The following is a 19,443-nucleotide window of genomic DNA, read 5'->3' as shown; positions in this document are numbered from 1 at the left end:
TTGACTTAGTTGAGCTCATTTTTGGATACAAAATTACTGTTACATATCAATAGAATAGCAAGACTAGACCAAGGATAATCGAAATATTAATCTTGGACTAGACGATGTTGTTCAAAAAAATTCAAAAAAAGAAAATAAGGGGGGAAAGAACATCACAAGAAATTTGCAGGTTTGTACAGGAAATGTATTTGAAAGTAACAATTTAGAAATAACCACATTTTTAGGTCTCCATACCTTTGCTTTTTTATCTTGAGTAGTTTTAAAAGTCCGTAACGGTAGGATTTGGGTTGATCAGCTTACTCTGAAACCCGTATGTAACTTTTTTATTAAATATTTCTTTTTTTTGTGAAATAATATCGTTTATAATAGAACTTAAGTCTATTTCATATTTTGTGAGTCAAGTTCGAGTCATTAGTATCTGTCCTGGGGCCATTAAAAGGACACGAGTCCTGAATTGATCACTAGTTTATACATATTTCAATTCCTAAGGTAAACATATAAATCTCAGTTAGAAACTAGAGACACTTCAAGACCATTTGATCTTATGTGGGCCGAATCATTAAAATAATGGAAAATAGCCTGTTGTCAGTGTCGCAAGTATTTTTTTTTTAAATCAATGAGGGAGTTGAAATTAGATCAGAGGTTGACTTTAAATATCTAACATAAAAAAAAGGGGGGGGGGATTCAAATTCTCTAATATGAGCCAACTAGGAACAAATTGGTTTTTAATAGTTATATTATGTTCCCTTTGAGTTTTCTTTTTCATTTTTTGCAAAAATTATATGCTATGGGGCAATTATGAAAATCTAATGTTTTGTTTACATGTATTTTCGGAAAAATTATATATAACAAGAAAACCTCTCGTGCAGTTATTTTATGCAATGCAAGTCTTTAAAATATGGGTCAATTTTAGAAAGTATCCCTGTATATATATGACCCGTCAACATAAAACAAGCAAGAATGATTTTCTCTAAATATTGAGTGGCTTACATTTGTATTCTTTGACGAATCATCTACTACAAATTATTCTTATTAACCCTGTAAGTGTGGCGCAAAGTGCACTCCCAGTAGCAAAAATGGGTCGTGACAATAGAAGAATGAATATAATTTATTTGAAAAAGGCCAATATAAGTCTTTTAAATCAAATAAAGGTTTTAAACTATACCTAAAACTATTGGGTATCTTAACTCACTCCAAAAATTAGTGTAAAAAGTTTAAAATTGGCTCAAATATGTCTATGAAATATGTATGAAATAAAAAAATATATTCGGATTTCCTCCTTTATTTGATTTTTGTTCAATATTGTTTTATGCTGACGCATTACAGATATATGAAAGACGAAAATCAAATATGTTTACCATGTACGTCACTTATATATTTTTATAACGCTGCAACTTACAAGTACCGGTTCCAGTAATACCGATTTTGTATGGTGTGGGAGATTGGAGACAGATATGAAACTTTTTGTTTTTGCCTCAATTACTCAGAGTTTGTTTTACTTAGACTCACCAAATTTTAACATAGCATACCTACATATGCTTGCTATTGTTTGAATTGATTTAGAGCTGTTAAAAGTTTCTCCACTAAAGGCATCTGCAAGCGACCAGCCAAGTGTTGCATCTGTCCCAGTAGCCAGATACAGGTTGCAAATCTATATCCCATAACTAGTTTATAACGATGGTTTTCATACATTTTTCATAGTTCAAATAGTCTCACAATAATTTTCTGTAGATTTATTACTTGTATAAAGGATATGATATCGATTACACAGGATAGATTTGATCTTATTTTATTTTAGTGCTTCCCATATTTTATATTATAATTTATACGTTTTCAAGACGATAAGTGGCTTTAATGCATACAGATTCCATTTAAAGGAACCTTAATGTCTCTATATACATAAATTATTAATTTGTACTCCTACAAAAAAATAACATTATAAAGAGAGGATACAAATTATACTCCTTTCACTTTTGAAGGTAGGAGGCTGTATTCGAGTGAGGACATGATATATTTTTGAAAGAGCCCTATACCTGACTAGAACTAGTAAACAAGTGAATCACCGAACGGAAAGGTTATTTCCTTTTGAATAAATAGTAGTTCACCATTTATTAAAAAATAACAATGGAAGAAGACAATGAAGATATATCCAAAGAAATATTCACCACTCTTGGTCTTGGAGATTTGCCTATTCTTGATCAAAGAAATCGATCCCTTCATGACGAATTAGTATCCCTTCAGATTCAGAATATCCGTGACAAATCTAAGAATGAACGTGAGCGTGAAAGGATATTAGAAATACATACTCATATTCGAAATGTTTCTGAGTCTCTACAACAAATCACTGAAAACAAAATATCAAGAGAAACGGAATTAGAGTCGGAAAAAAATCTCGTTGTCCTCAATTCCTCCTTTAATAAGCGCTTAATCAAAGATTTGGAGAATGTACAAGAAGAGACTAACCGTGTCAGTCACAATTTAGAAACCCTCAATAATGATATAGAAGGAAGGAAAGTAGTGCTTGAGCTTCTGGAAAATGAATTTGAGAGTGAATCAAATTGCTTGATGAACGAGTCATCGGATATTTTTGAGAAAGAAGATAATTTTATGAAATTTTTGAAATATCAAAATGAGGATGAACTCCGCATTAAAGAAACCCATTTACGAATGGAGAAATATAAAGATAATGTTGAAAGACAGAAAGAAGCCCTACAGAAGGCTGCAACAGAAAATCGAATGAAACAGCTAGAAATGAATCGAACAGTGGATTCATTTCGTTCTTTACATAAAGAAAGACAAGAAATTCGAGCAAAGTGGAAGTCTGCCTTGGATGTCATCAAAGTTAGGGATGTAGAAATAGAAAGGATTTATCAAGCAACTAATGATAAATCGGAAGAACTTAGACAATGCGAAATTGAAAATAAGGAACGCTTAGTCTTTTTTGACAACGAAAATAGAAACATATCTGAATTGGAAGGAGAAATTAGAACTTTAGAAAGGCGTAATCAAGGATTAGAAAGTGATTTAGACAAATACGAAAACGAATTAGATGACATAGACTGCGCTATTGGACTTGAAAAGCGTGAAATTGCTAGGATTGGACTACAAATAGAAAAAAAGCGATCAGAATTGAAGGAATGCAAAACTGATTATAATAAACGCATACAGAAAGTAGAGAAAATCAAGTCTGAAATTGAGGAAATGAGAAGCAGAAAAGTACACTCAAGGGATTTAGCTACAACTGCAGATGACAGATCAAAAGAAGCCGATATTTTACTTGATGTTGAGATGCGCCATTATGATTCTTTGAAGTTCCAAATTGATAAAATGAGATTGAAAAAACTCAACAAGGAAAATGAGTTAAAACAAAATGAAGAAGAGGCTGTAACTTTAGAAATGGAAATTAAAGGCTTGAAAAGTCAGAAAACAAAACTAGTAAAAGATTTGAAACATCTGAAAGAAGAAGTTGCAAAAAAGGAAGAAACTAATTTGAAATCATCTCATGATTTAGCCTCCATTGAAAATGAAATTGCTAGAATAAAGGGAGAAAACTTGAGTACGGAAGAAAAGAACAAACGAAAGCAGGAAACAATTTTACTCAAAAAAGAATTAGAGTCTAAAAAAGTTGAAAAGATCAATTTAGATAGACTCCTCCACAAAATGGAATCTGAAGTAAAAAAACTGAATCGCGAGATAACTCAGATCGACAAAGAAAAAATCACAACCCAAGTCAAACTGGAGGAGATAGAACTGATTATCAACAAATGTAAAGTCAAAAATAAATCTCTTCAGGACCAGGTAGAATCACTTCTTTTAGAAGAGCAATTGATGAAAGTTGCAGAAACAAAATCTCGTTCTGAAGTTGAGACTGCATCAAATGAATTAGCTGAAATGGGCAAGGAAAATATTCAAATTGAAAATGATATTCGAGAACGGAGGGAAGAGCTTCAAGCACGGAAAGACGTGCTTCTGGCTCAAGATAAGTCTACAAAAGAGGATTTATCAAACCTGAAGATAAAAACCAAGGAAAGAGAAGATCGATCGATCAAATTGAATACTCGTTATGAATGTCTTCTTAAATCTTTAGGAGATGTTAGAAAACTCGACGGTGATGAAGTGCCTTCCCATGCATATCACATTTTAAAATTAGCCCAGAAAAAGGCAGAACTACGTGACGAGGCAGCAGAAATGGTTTGTAAGATATCGAAGAAGGAAAAAGACTTGAAGGTAAGATTAAATATTGGCTATGAAATGCTTCTAATAAAAGTTATTTGATCAAGGAATTGGAAGCTACATTAAACTCGTTAAGGGATTCCAACTCCAATTATAGAGGAAATGTTACAACTACTTTGAAAGGAAGTCCAAGTCAAGAAGAAGAAATAAGCTTATTAGAAGGACAGATATCGAAGAAAAAAGATGAAATAGCTTCCCTTCATTCTGAAATATGTGAATTGGAAAAAGATATACGCCTTAAAAAAGAAAGAATATCTGAATTTGAACTTCGATTAGAGAGATCTAAACGAATATATGATAATAAAATCCATGTTCTTAGAACAGCTGAAAAAGAACTACTTTCACAGAATGAGAAATACGAAAGAGCATTTAAACTCAAATCTAAAATTGGAAAAAAGTTTTATGAAAAAAATATTTCAACTCTAGGAGGACTATCGTATCAAGAGCTTGAGATGGAGATGAATCTTCGTATTGAAAGAGATAAGCAAAGGATGTCTCTCATCCGAGCTAGGGAAATGTGTAGAATAGACGATTTATTCGGTAAAGAGTTTACAGAAGAGCTTAATAAACTTTCTCTGACCATGCCAACATTAAGTAGACTGGAAGAGTCATCTCTGTCTTCATCCAAGGGTCTCTCAAAGAGAAGAACTAGAACCTCTTCCATATCTAGAACTTACAACCATTCAGATATTTCATTATATAGACGCTCAACGTCTGAATCTAGGAATGCTAATACGAACGTACTTGTAATGAAGTTAGACGCCACTCCTTGTAAAAATTCGAGAGGGATTGCTACTGTTAGATAGGTTTTATAACATTTTATTAATCATGTACTCTTTTTTACGTTACTGTAGAAAAATAGCTTTATAATATATATCTTAGTATGTACTGAAGTAACATTGAATAAATTCAAGTAAAGTTTTGCAGTTTTATTTAAAGAATATTTAATAAACATGTTATGGGGCATTCGTCATCAAATCGACCCAACAACTACAAATTTGATCAAATTCAATTTTTACCTATAAGCTCAATTGTTTATTTTTTTTTGCAGTCAAATGATTCGCTCTCGAGTTAGGGAGTCCTTTATTCTTGTAATTAAACAAAACAAAGGAAAAACTGTGATGTACACCAAGTTTAAAATAGTTACATCTTCTAAACCTGTAGTTCAATTTCCTATTATAACTTTGCATCAAACCCTCAGGGTTACACTCCGTAGTTTATGAGTGCACACGAATGTTTCGTCAGGTTTTGAATATGATTGAATCTATTTAGGAAAGGATGTTCACTACTCAGGAGTTAAATTATATGAACAACTGAGAAGGAAAGGAAATTCATTCTTTAGATTGTCAATTCCAAGAAAAAAAAGTTCACAGGATTTATACTACAAGATATAACAGGGGCGTCTGCAAGGGATGGGCTGGAGGAGCAGTAACCTCCTCCCTCCCCCCCCCTCCCAAATTAAGAAATTTTTGTTTTTTACTATTGTTTTTTCAATAGCAATGGATTTTGAATTTTGTTTGCAAAAATTAAATATTTGAAATTTAAAAAAAAAATTTTTTTTTTAAATTTTGTGAATTTTTGAAGTTTATTTGCGAAAAATATTTTTTTTTGTGAACAGCTATGGACTTTTGACCTTTTTTCCAAAATTGTTTCAAGGTCAATTTTGGAAATTTTTTACGAAATAATTTAATTTTTCAAGTTTTTTTTAAAAATTTAATTTTCTGTAAAGAAAATGTATTTAAAAAAAAAACAAATTTCCAAAAAATTTAATTTCTTGTGAATAGGTATAGATTTTTGAAGCGTTTTTACATAATTTAATTTTCCGATTATTTTCCAAAGAAATTAACCCCCTTATTATCCTGCGGACGCCTCTGTATAAACAAGTAAGGAGACTAATGCCCACAATGAAACTTAGATTTAGAAGATAATGACTATTTGGTGTTTGTACAGTTTATACTAAAATTACAAAAATATATGTCTTTATATCTAGGACACCAATCATCTGATTGGAACAAAAATTGAGTTGGAGTTTTCAGGTAAAAATCTCAAAGAATTTATAAAGTGACCAAGTTTTATTTGAAGGTGCTATTATAGCACGATTTCATGTCAGCAGTTGTTGGTTGAATTTATGCAATGTTTATCCAAATATTAAGCCTGCAACAGCTGACATGAAATCATGTGATATAAGTCCCCCCAAACAATCAATATTTATACTAAATTTAATCAAATTCTGAGGTGGTCGAGTGAATAATTACCCTTTTTTGGACAATTAGATATGGATTGACCCATATATATAATATATGCCTAAATAGGAAATTTGTCAAATGTTTAGTTATATGTAAATAATACTTTTGAATATATAATGAGGACGTTTAAAATAAATAAAAAAGGATTGATAAACAAATAAATTAAAACAGAAAATGGATGAAAGGCGATGTCTACTTCGTAGGTAATGCTAAAGGATTCATATTTGCTTTTCGTCTCCGTTCTATGAGATCAATTATCTCGTATCTGATGATGTGAACATTGTTTTTCACATTATATTCCATCATAGATGTCATTCGATCGAAAGATAAGTTTGGGTATACAAATCTCCAAATGGCATAAGCATTTGTATCATCAAATATTTTGAAATCACCAAAGGTTTTTTCTTCTTCGTCATTCCGAATCTCTCCAGGAGCTGAATATTTACGGAAGCTGCTATTTACAATAGGAAAAAATAAAATAACTGGAGCCCGTATGTTTTCAGTATCCTTGAAAACGTAGCACTCCTTGTTTGGACAGCCAATAAGGGACTTGACTGTCTTTTTGATTGGAGGAAAAGGTTGTCCATGAAGTTGAGCCCATTTTTCAGCAAGAAGTAATTCCTGAAAAATAGGAAACCATTTATAATCATTTTTTTTAATTTTGAGCGAATTAAAAATAATTTACAAATCTGACAAAACTATTCATTTAATAGCAACTAAGATTTCTCCTCCGGGATTTATCGAAATTTTACACCTACGATAGATTCCCTAAAAATTTCATATTTAATTATTTTTATAGCATAAACTTCCTTTATGTAATTATTTTAATGAAGAATTGAATACAAATACTACTGTACAAATGATGTACATCGACACAAAATGATGTAATATAAAGCTCTTACGACTAGAGTTGTCATTTTGTAAAAAAAAAAAAGAAAGAAGTGTGAAGAGAAAACGGAGAAAGACTTATAGTATTAATGAATTAAGACCCTTGTCCAATGATTTTCAGGGAGGCAAATGAATTAAACCTTTAAAGAGGAGAACCGTTCTGCATTTGAAATAGTATTAGGCAGGGAAAATATTATAATTATATTATTTATTCATGTTTTATTCATTTTTAAAACAATTTATACCAAAGATAGACAAGAATGCTTACTTCAAAGGGAGCAGTTAACACAACGACGACCTATTAAATAATGAATAAAAAAAGGACCTACACCAACGCTTTTTTCCATTTCTAATTGCTAATCTTAGTTTTGTTTTTTTACAGATCCCTTTTTTGTATATGTGCAGAGTTGTGTAGTATGTGATAAAAACACCTTTAAAAATAGAAAAAGGAAAAAGGTTTTTGCGTGTGCTCCTTCTTCTTTTTTTATCATTATTTAATAGGTCTTCGTGGTGTAAACATCTCCCTCTAAAAGAAGAATTATTTCCAATCTTTATTGAAAAAAAAAAAAATACATAATCTAATTAATATATATGAATTTAAATATAAATTGTAATTTTTTTCCCCAACTAATGTAATATTTTAAATGTTGAAAGTACTCCACTTTATAGCAGTAATTCATTTTTTTTCTCTTTCCCAGCCCCAAAAAAAAAAAAAAATGAATTAACAGGTAGCAACAAGGGTCTTAATTCAGTAATACCATAATACTGATAAAGGAATAATTAATTATAACTTTACCTTTCCATGTAAGAAACTTGGAATCATTTTGTATCTTTTACAAATAAAATTTAAAATATATCATTTCGAAATTTCCCGGGATATTGATTAAGGAAAATTTCCGGGAAATAAAGAGGCCTTATAGCAACAGTTGAATCAGATAATATAAATAAAACACAATTAGGAATGAAATTATAATTAGACAAATGCTCATTGATATATTTTGTAATATACATTTTCACCTGAGATAATTTCGCTTCTTGTTGATTTTGCTGTATGACATATTCGCCGCCTTTTTATGTTTTTATACTATGGGGTCGAACTTAGACCCTTAGTTTTTCTATTCAAACATTCCTCTCTTATTATCTTACATTTTTGTAAGTCTTAGCTAAGATCATGACTAAGAGTAAGGTACCCCTAGTGATAGGACCTGGATCCGAAATACCCGGGTACTGTATAGGTAAACTTGTATTATTCAAAAAGCTCCGAAACTCGAACTGGCTTCAGGTACCTGAACTTTTATGGCTCATAAAAAAGATCCGAGGGATTTTCAGGATCTTAAAAAGCTTGTAGTATTGCTGCTATTTATAAAAAAACACATCTACATAAATAGTTGTTTCGCCTTGCATTATCTCAGATGTCGTTACCTTTATTGCATCACGGAACTTTCCCTCCGAAAAAAACAGGAAAAAGGCTTAAAAATCAATTGATAGTTAGGCAATCCTTTCCAAGAGGAACTGTTGTTCAATGATTGTTGAGAATGGTTCACAGGGTCAAAGGAGGTAGTTATATTTAAACCAATCAACGTTCAGAACAATTATTTGGAGGAAAGGAGCAAAAAAATAAATAGCTGATAATAAAAAATATAGTGTATATCTTTGTGGTAGCGAAGTAACGCCGTGTTCACTAAGACAAAAATGTACTATGTATTTGGTTGTCAGCTGTCGAAGTTTCCTCGTCTATTCTTTTAATTAGTGTCCTTAAAATTGATGTGTTGGATACGAATTAGTTTTTGTTAAATTGTGAACAGTTATCAACATTATTCAATAACAATTGTATAGTTGGAAGAATTGGCCAACTACCAACGGATTTTGGAAAACTTTTTCTGTTTCTTTTCGTATCTAATAATAACTAACTGTTATGTTTTAATAGTAATGACATCGGGTTATTTATTTTTTCGGCATGAATAGTCAGTAAAAATGTAATCTTAACCCCGAATCTATTTTTATTTAGATCTGAACTTTGGGTAAAGTTCATATTAAATTCGAGACAAGTATCCCATGTAATTTTGGCTTCAGATCCGGACCCGAAAGTTCGGGTACCCAAAATTTACCCTATTATTTAGGTCTAAAGATCCAAACCGACCCGGATTAGAGTAAATATGAATCTTTAGATAAAACTAGTCCTTTTGAAATAAAAACATGATCCCGGATCCGTGACTCCTATAAACACTATTCCTTTTTTCCGAACTATTTTTCTTCTTTTTCTGATTTATAACTGAGATAGTAAAGGTATAATTCGAACCCTATAACATAAAAACGTACAAATGCGTCCAATATGTCATGCAGAAAAATCTCCAAAAGCGAATTGTAGGGTGGCAAAATGACTGGTTATGATATTGAATAGACTTAACTTACTCTAAATGGAGGGGTTGAATCCGATTTTCTACTGCTAAAATCAAATGTGAGGTATAGTTGAATCCCTCTTTGAGGTCTGAGTGTAAGAGGAAAAGGTAGATTAAAGCTTAGACCACTATCAACAAGATATATTTTTTTATCGTCAGTTTTCATTGACTCTTTATAATCCTTAAAATCGTCGTCTGAAAAGGAAATAAGTCTTTAATAGAACATTTATATTTATCTAAAAAGTATTGGTATACCAGTGGGATCTCTCAACCCCTCAGTTATTTTAGAGCACTCGTTGCAATTATTTTCGAGAGTTGTGAGGCCTCTAAAAGGATTCAATATAACCCCTGCTCGAAAAGCTCGTGAATCAATGGGAGTTGTTGTTAAAGCCTTTTCCAAGACTTTATCAAAATAAGAAGTTTCACCACTATTATTGCTCTCTTTTGCATTAACTGATATTCTAACATTGTTTGTAGTCATGGAACGAGGAAGCGCTTCTGATTTCTTTGTATTTGAGGAGACCTTACGAAAACTGTACTTTCGTAGCAATTTTTCTTTTAATGAGACAGCATTTTTATGTACGTCACTTTGTACTTCAGATTGTGGATCGTTTAGTTCATCGTCACTTGTGGAAACCGAGTATGGCTTATATCTACCTTGGTAAAATTCATCTTTTAGCATTAGAGAACTCTGTGGCTCTATTGAAGAGCTCGGCTTATCCATCTCGAAATGATCTTCATCGTCAGCTGATACCAAGTCTTTTGTCAAGCGGCTGGAAATATATCAAAAAAGTTGATTACTAAAGTTTAAAATAATTTAGTATGTACTGATGCAGTTCGGTACACTATTTATAAAGGGGTACTTGGTACAGAGGAATTTATTACGACGATACTATACTAAATTACTATTGTAACCAATATTTGCTGCGCCAATACGTCATAAAAATATTAGCCCGTTGATGACGTAACGCCCCAAACTTCTGGGCTAGCACGGCGTTACCTTACCACTTTTAAAATTAACATTCTATTTTATAGTCAGCTACAGTTTTTTTTTTGCTTCTACATATATTCCCCTTATTTGTGTTCCAAAGGTTGATCGACTGAATTTAAATGATCTATTGTTAACCTGTTAACAATTGCCAACAACTATTCTATAATAACTATATACTTTGGAAGAATGGGAAAACTATTGACTGATTTTGGCCCTTTTTTCTGTTTCCTTTCAGATGAAAGACTACGAGACACAATAAAAGTAACGACGTGCTTAACTTCCAGCCTAGTGATGAAAATCGTGTGTAGTTTTTTTGAAATTTGTACTATGAAGATGGTATTTTCTTTTCCTATGTTATGGTCATTGTTATTTAATTCATTAAATTATATTCAAAACCTGATTGGACATTAATGTCTTCTCCTAAAGGACGGATGTTGCAAATATATTACTAGTGATGTCCAAATAATGCATAAAAAATCTAAATATTTAATAAAATACAGTTTAAAAGTTAAGTGTCTTGCAGTAGAGATATTTATCAGTAATAAAAAGAATAATGGATGCACTTAATATCTATAGAGGAAAAATGGATTGTAAAATCTCAATTGTATTGGCAGCAAGATGGATATGATAAACGGGGGCGAGGAACCTAAGAGATGAAACTCTCTTGTTTTGTTGAGAAAAACTTAGGAAGTGTGTGATCAGGGCTGTTATATTGAAAAAATTGCATTAATAGACATTTTTTACCTAAAAATGCAAACGAAGGTCGAAAATGAAAAAAAAATATATATATATGAATAAAAGCCAAACATGCAAATAAATCTTATTTGCATAATTTGGACATTACTAGTTATAACTGCAAGTCTTCGTTGGAGTCAAAGTAGAATTGAGATCGATATTGGAGTAATTCTTCTCCATGTCCTTCTTTATTTCCACCCCCACCCCTCTTCTCTCTCCTTACAACTGATTGTATCTGATCTAATGAAACGTCATAACAGCTAAACTGCTCTTTTCCAAAGTATTTTTCGAATGATTTTGGTTACCATGTTGATTTTTAGCTTTCTTTTAATGCCCAAAATACACACAATTATCATCACTACTTTAACCCCCGCCCCCTCCCACTATTCAACACAAAAATCCTGCAAATACCTCTGTAAGTATATGTAAAATGCCCTTAGCGTCATATTTGTTTTATATTTTTAGTCAAAAAAGTAACAAAATACCGATACTAATTTGGGTACCAGAAGTAATACGAAAATATTCACTTCGTGACAACATCAGTATGTACCTGATGATTTTTTCACAATCCTCATCATCCTCTGCCTCTTCTTCAGATGAACATTGGGGATCTTGTTTATCCATTAAGACCATTCTCATGATTTCATCCACACCATTTTTACCCTTTTCTTGAACAAATCTTTTAAAAAGAATTGTAAAGGCTGAGCCCCAAATCCCACTTAGAAAATGTAAAGGCACTTCTGGGAATTTTTTAACTACTTGTCCCATATAAAACTTTGAGGCAAATTCATTGGACTTCATAAAGACTCCATATTTTGGAATACCCACCTCATAGGGAGTGAACTCATACCATTCTTGGAACATTTTAGCAGATACATTTGATTTGACATGAAGACAGGTATAAATGGGCATTGGTGCTTTTCCATCTGCAATTTTTTCTCTTTTTGATCACTTAACTTGGACTTCATTCTCTATTATTATTACATAATTAATTACATGCAATTGCAATATTATTTATGGACCTATGTCCATACAAAGGCGACTGGATAAATCTGGACCATTTTAAATAAGTATTTAAAACAGCTGTAGAGAAAATAGTGCAGAAAAAATAATAATCAACATGTTAATGGACCTAAAATTATATATTTATCCAATCTGATCACTCAATATGAGGTAATGCAGCCTGGAAACTATATTTCTTACCTGTGAGAGCTATCAACATTCTTTTTCAGCTACCCAGTGATAAGTGAGCTGACTATTAGACAAAATTTTTTTACCGAAGGACAGTTTTTCCGAATGGACATTTTGCTGAAGGACCATTTGGGACTTTTTTAATTTTAATATCAATATAATAAATATTAATTTACGGCCAAATGTCCCAAATGGGCATTCGTCTAAATTTCTGTTCAGGCAATTATCCATAGGCAAAAATGTTTTGGCCCAATTGCCCTCCTAGATCCCCATTAATAATTCTGAGGATCTGCCCAAGGCACAGTTTATCTGAACGCCTCATTAAACTTCATTTGTTGAATATATAAAAAAAATTGTGACTTGATCGTTAAGTCCAATTTGATGGCTTGATTACAGTTAATTAATAGTATCTCATGTTGGGTAATTGCCTTTTTACCTCCGCCAACAAAGTTGAACAGAGGCCAGGATTACAACACAAGTTACAGATCGATTTTGATGAAACTGTGTAGGAAGATTGTATAGGGTCAAAATGAGAACCCATTAAATTTTGAGAGGTCAAGGTAACAGTATATGTAAAAAATGCATAATCGACCATAACTTTGGAACAAATAGAGATACATAGCTCAATTTTATTTTAGGGGAAGGTTTTGCCCTTTTATTTCTCTCAACCCTCTTTTTTCCATTTGGTCCGAAGCCAATTGAATTGATGCTATAGGGTACAAATATATATTTAAAAATTTAATCTCTCACTTCCAAATATACTTTTTGACTTAATTGCTCAAGATCAAGTTTTCGCTAAGGTTTAAAATAGTCCAGATTGATCTACTCACCCTGTAATAGTCTTTTTTTTTTCACTTACAGAGTTTAAGAGTTGTTGCCCTACGAGGTACCCAAAAAAGTCTGTAAAACTGACGGGTTGTCCGTTCACAGATTTACGGATAATTTTCTTCAAATATCTGGAAGACCAAGGTGGTGATAAATGCACTTGCCAATGTTTCTCAACACATTCTCTCAGTTCCGGAATAATAGTCTCTGCAACACCTGGATGAGGAAATTCCGGATGTGAGAAAAGTGTACTTGTATACCAGGATGACCCTGACAACGCAGCAACATAGGAGGCACAGTCCAAGAGTCCTTCGGACTGCAGAGCCTTATAAACCCCACTACACGCAATCATTGCTCGAAAACCTCCTCCTGAAGTCATGATACATATCTTGGGAACCTAAAGGACAACTCCTTCACAGCTTTTCTTCATCATTGAGTTTAAAAATGAATACTTACTTCTTCCATTTGCATTTGACATTCTTCACCAATGAATTGATTGAGAGCAGCAAACACTTTTTCCCTTCGAGATCTGACAAAATCTAACTCTTCATCACATAATCTGAGATCAAAACGAAGACTGGGCTCAAGACTGTAGAAATTGGAAATATATCAAATAATTTTTTTTATTAATTATAAGTCCGATCAATATTTACTCACTTTTTAACTATTTTAAGGGTTACATCAATGGCTGATCCCTAAATTATACAACAATTTTAATTATTACTTAACTACAAATAATTAATTATTACGATTAATTGCATCCTTACATTTTTAAATAAGAGCGTAACAGTTTCTTCCATTGATGAGTCCAGACCTTTGATGTCCAATTTTCTCCTTCCTATTTCTTCATTTACAGTGAGATTTAGATCATAAAGCACAAATTCTAGATGATTATAATTTTTTAAATAGAACCCCTTTCTTTTAAGGAATAAAACTCACCCAATCTTGTATCTTTAATTGGATCAATATAAAAAGTTAATGTTTCATTCCATGTGGGATTGGATGTTTTGGGAATTGGCTGCGTTTTCTTTTGCCCATTTGGGGTTCCGATAGCACGAACTCCAACAAAAGAGTTGGGTTTATTTACTAAAATGAGCAATACATCATATGAATACATTAACAGCCCATATGATTTTGGAATATCAGAAAATATGACCTGTGGTATGTTAAAAAAAGCGAAAAGTAACATGGTAACAATTGACTTTGCAAAGATGTTATTCTCGAAGAGAGACTATGCAAGAATAATTGAATCATTAGTGATATTTCATTACCTTATGAAAGACGGAAAGTAACATTAGGGATTTGTTGTGGTGTTACAAGTGCAAGTCCTTGTTGGAATAGAACTAAAATTGATGATCGACATCGGAGTAATTCCATGATAGATACGGAGTGGAATTTGTATTTATTCCCTTTCTCTTAGAGCTGATGGCAGTTATTTTAATAAAACGTCAGACCAGCTAGACTGGTCTTCTCCCTAACATTCTTAAAATTGTCAGTGTTACCACGTTACTTGGATTTTTTTCAAATAGTGAAAGGTCATATTTTCTAGACCGCTAATCATTTATTATTGATATTTAATACATACACCAATCCTTTAATTTGCCTCTAGTTATTCCTCGACCCTGAATAACGGTCACTTCCAACTTATGACACCTTTCATGGCATATTTTGAACAACTGATAGGAATTGGGAATATGCTTCTCTTTTCTATAAAAAAAAATGTGGATAAATGATAATATTGAGTGTAGTTAAGAGATACTGCGTCTATTTTTAACATTTTTCTTCAACTAAGGATCTATGTAGCCTTGTTTGTAATATAGTTCTGATTAGTTTAATTTGTATCGATCCCATTTTATGGTATACTTCATGAAAATTATTTGTTATTCTTTGTCTTGTCTTTCTTTAGTATATATATTTAATTGATATCTGGCTTCCTAAGTAACAAATGGTTACAGAATACCGATTTTGGAGTATAATATTTCATGTTTGAATATAAAGTACACAATGAAACTTAAATGGACAGATAGATAGACTTACAGGGCCTCTAGGAAAAGAAAGGCACACACATATCAGAAAAAATATAATATTGTCTCCTGATAAGCTTAAAATAGGCTACTTCGCTATATCCATAATTGCCCTCTCATCATTCTAAGGGATGTGATTTTTGTAGAGAAATAATACAGTGTTATTCTCCTTGCACTTTACAATGTATATCATCTCTTGTTATTTTTTTACCAAAGGTTTGTGAATGAATGAACATAATTTAGATACTGTTTCTTAATTTACTGTTATGTAAAATGTTTATTCCTCTCAAAAATTTTAATAGTCTAGAAAAAATGGCCAAAACTTGGTTTAGGAGTAAATATTTTACATTAATACGCATTTCCCATTAAATTTTGCATAATGAAAAATGTATGACACTCCCTATGCTCTAAATTTGTTGTTCTTATTATATTTGTCTGGTATATAGACTCTGAATCTGAAAGTTTGTTTTGTATGAAGTAGTACACATATTTGTGTATTTATGTATCAAGTACATATTTTCTGTGCCAGGATGTCATAACCAAAGTGGCAAATAATTAAACTTAAAGATGGTGGGTCCGAATAATTAAACATATTTATACTCTAATTTAGATTTTAATTGAAAGAGTGGGAAGGTACGGCCCCAGTGCCGTCAAAGGAGTGACCACATAGATCCTCATTTTGACGTGGACTCAGATTTAGAAATGTGCAGGCATAAGTTTAGCCGATTCTGGAGAAATGTGGCATCCTTTTCTACCATAGTAGGCTGGAATCAATTATAGCAAAACTAATATACCTCATACTGTCGTATATAGACGATTAAATTGCTTCAGTGATGTATTTAATTTAATTAACGCACAGTTTAATGTAAGGTATTTATTGAATTATTGATAATTGTCATTACTAAATAAAAATATATCTAAAATAGTCCAGGAATCGAATCCGAACTCTCGTGTTGAAAATTTACTCAAATTATAAAATCTATTCCAGAATCCAGTCATGACTTAACACTTTAATAATATACCTTTTACACAAATGTTCATCCTAGAGGTGAACAAAAGCTATCATGTATAAAAGTAGTTCTCAAACTTTTTATAGTGTGTATCACATGAGAAAATATAAACATCTCCAATGATCACCATTATGACCAAACTGTATATCTAATAGTAGAGGTTTAACTTATTTATCATGTTCTTCTACGTACCTTTAGAGATAACTCGCGTAGCACATGTTTAAGAACCTCTAATAATGATGTTTTGTTGTTTCAATGATGAAGGTATTCAGTCTTTTACTTTGTAAACGAACAATACAGTCATTGTTGCATTAAAATATGTAATTGAAATTGTCTTTAAATCTAACTCTTGTGTTGAAAATTTACTAGAAAACCTGGTTGCACCTCTATGTTTGAATGTATGTACCGTAACATAATATGAATTTGAAAAATAGTGAAGGCTCAGTCCTGGAAACTAACGAGCAAGTGACACATTTATAAAGAAATCAAAATATAGGAATGCATAAATAACATATAATGTTGGAAATACGCATATTTTGCCCTTGCTCCATAAAAAATTTACGTTAAATACTCTATGCATCTTATGTCATTAATTGAAGAATAATAGAGCCAAGCATATTATAACTGCTTCGTTATATATTTAGGTAAACATCACATTAGGAATAATGTTGCGTTTCTGTATCATTTTTTTTAACTTACTATGATGAAGAAATCTAAACAATCCCTTGAGGCAAAATCCATATAAAACTTCAGAATCTCTTACCTTTCATAGTCAAAACTCTCGGAGTTTTGTTCAAAGTTCCCCCCATTACTACTTCGACAGCAACGCTGACTCCGCAGTGAATTCTCCTCGACATGAAAGCTTGATGGTAGTACCTCTGCTAACGACATAATGGCACTTGACGATGTCGTTAAATCTCAACCATTCTTCAGCACTGTTAAATTATAATTAAGTTACAGAACATGATTTAAACTCTAAGGATTTGAATATTTATAGAACTATTATTGCTTATAACATCTAATGTGTACATTCCTGTTCAATGCACAACACTACTTTCAAAGTAATCATGTTCTTTCCATTCTACTCTGTATTTTTTGATTATTGTGGGCCTAAATTTTATAGACCTTCTACGTAACATTACTTTCTAACAAAACGAAGACAAAAAATAACATAATATGTCTTTACTTATTCAAAAGAAAGGAGCAATCTCTTGAAAATGGAGAGAGCTTGAAAGGGGAGAGAGGAGGAAAACTCATGACGTCATTGACATGTTAGACCTCCTTGTTTGGAGATGTTTTTTTTTTTTTTTCTTTTGTTATTTGATATATGTTTATGAATAATCTATTCTAGGTACATATTTCATTCAAATGCTGAAAAATGAGTTAGTTAATAATACTTAGTTTTATGATAAATTAAATTTGATATTGTATACGGAAGTGGGCTTTCTATTTAACAATAGTGACGTCAAAAGTGGGATAACAATGTATTAGAATCATTGTGTATGTTTCCATCAAATTCATATCAAGATACGTTAAGTAAATATATATTGGAATAGGAATGAGAGTTAAAGTAACAAAAGTTGAATTTAAATTTAACTAGACATGAAACTTTTTCTACTTTTTCCATTCATCTGTTATTTTTTTTAAATAATTTTCTTTCAGGCCCTCATTTTGAGTCATGTTTTCCCTTCTGTTTGTTGGTCTTTTAGTCACAAAGATTGCAGCAAGGGTTACCCATCCATTTTGATCAAACTTGGTACCAAGAATTTTGAAATGAAAGCCTGATGGCGAACTATTGTTGGACGCTGTATTTCAAATTTCAAACCACTGTATTTAGAAAAATCAGCGTATTACAAATATATATAAATAATCAGATTTGAAATCAGCACAAAAATTTGTTAGAAAAATGCAATGAAATTTGTGATGAGAAAAAAAAAGTTTAATTTTGTTGAGCTGTGTTATCTATGTCTTCGATGATAATAAATTGGGATTTACAACTTCATCTACGGTTGGTAGGTAAAGAGGAAAACAAATTACAAAAGATAATTAATTGTGCAAGGTAGTTATTAGTTATTTTTGTGGTGACAATTTTTAAAGGACACGTTGGTTCTCACCAGTATTAACTTTGTCATTTATTTTCAGTTTCGTTTCGTGTTCGTCTTGCCTCGTCTCGTCTTCGTCAGTCATTAGCCTTCGTTATCATTTCGTTAGATTTCGTCTTTATCAGAGTTTCGTCTGCGCCAAAATATTGTGTTCGTCAGACATTGGCATTTTTTGTCATAGTTATCTTTTTTTGTCTTCATCAGAGTTCCATGTTCGTAAAAGTTCTGTCTTCATCAGAATTTTGTCTTCGTCAGACTTTCGTCTTTGTCAGATTTTCATCTTCGTAGATGTTCGTTTGTGTCAGTTTCCTCTGAATTGGAAACAATTTTTCTAATTTAATTTGTATTTTCTTAGTAACACTGTCCAACAGCAAAAATGGTACAAAAACAGTATATGCTCAGTTTAATAGAGTTTAATCCCCTAATTCCAAATATGGCCTTATTTTTTCTCTGCTAGCCTCGTGGCCTTCAGAAAAATGCAATATATTTTTTGTTATTTTTAAGGTTCAAAGCTATTTTAAGCCCTCAGTGTTGAAGATTGGGATAAGTTAGTTTATTATATTTTAAAGACGAATGTTGAAAAATTCTAAAAACATTTTTAAAATGTATATGTCTTGCTTATATCTCAGGTTATCTTTCTTTAAAGTTAAAAATAGGTGCTTTTTATTCAGAGATGAATATATTCAAAAAGTTTAAAAGTATCTCATTAGATAGCTGAAAGTCTGAACTTTCATTTAAATAAAAGGTCATCCGAAAAAACGCTCTATATCGTTGTCAATTTGAGATAAGGCAACGATAT

The 19,443-nt window shown here is 31.7% G+C and overlaps 2 protein-coding genes across 2 annotated transcripts; one reads left to right on the top strand and one right to left on the bottom strand.

Moving 5' to 3' along the window:
- The first annotated feature begins 2,022 nt into the window (after window positions 1–2,022).
- On the top strand, window positions 2,023–5,165 carry LOC121123618 (coiled-coil domain-containing protein 39). Its single transcript, XM_040718734.2, has 2 exons — window positions 2,023–4,227; window positions 4,281–5,165. Exons 1-2 carry the CDS (start codon window positions 2,125–2,127, stop codon window positions 5,037–5,039), a joined length of 2,862 nt encoding a protein of 953 aa, XP_040574668.1. The 5' UTR covers window positions 2,023–2,124; the 3' UTR covers window positions 5,040–5,165.
- On the bottom strand, window positions 5,039–17,643 carry LOC121123077 (cytosolic phospholipase A2-like). Its single transcript, XM_071890384.1, is given in 11 exon segments — window positions 5,039–7,100; window positions 9,780–9,961; window positions 10,022–10,539; window positions 12,043–12,463; window positions 13,539–13,905; window positions 13,965–14,097; window positions 14,166–14,203; window positions 14,276–14,391; window positions 14,448–14,594; window positions 15,094–15,215; window positions 17,306–17,643. Coding segments are annotated over 11 exon segments (2,601 nt in total). The 5' UTR covers window positions 17,434–17,643; the 3' UTR covers window positions 5,039–6,671.
- Window positions 17,644–19,443: the final 1,800 nt, after the last annotated feature.

Source organism: Lepeophtheirus salmonis, chromosome 8, assembly GCF_016086655.4.
Source record: "Lepeophtheirus salmonis chromosome 8, UVic_Lsal_1.4, whole genome shotgun sequence".
Classification (NCBI taxonomy): Eukaryota; Metazoa; Arthropoda; class Copepoda; order Siphonostomatoida; family Caligidae; genus Lepeophtheirus; species Lepeophtheirus salmonis.
This window is presented reverse-complemented; position numbering and strand designations above follow the sequence as displayed.

Excerpts from the sequence above, each read along its gene's own strand:
- LOC121123618 (XM_040718734.2), top strand. The coding sequence starts at position 2,125 with ATGGAAGAAGACAATGAAGATATATCCAAAGAAATATTCACCACTCTT. Across the intron at positions 4,228-4,280 it reads AGAAGGAAAAAGACTTGAAG|GAATTGGAAGCTACATTAAA; the intron begins GTAAGATTAAAT and ends TATTTGATCAAG.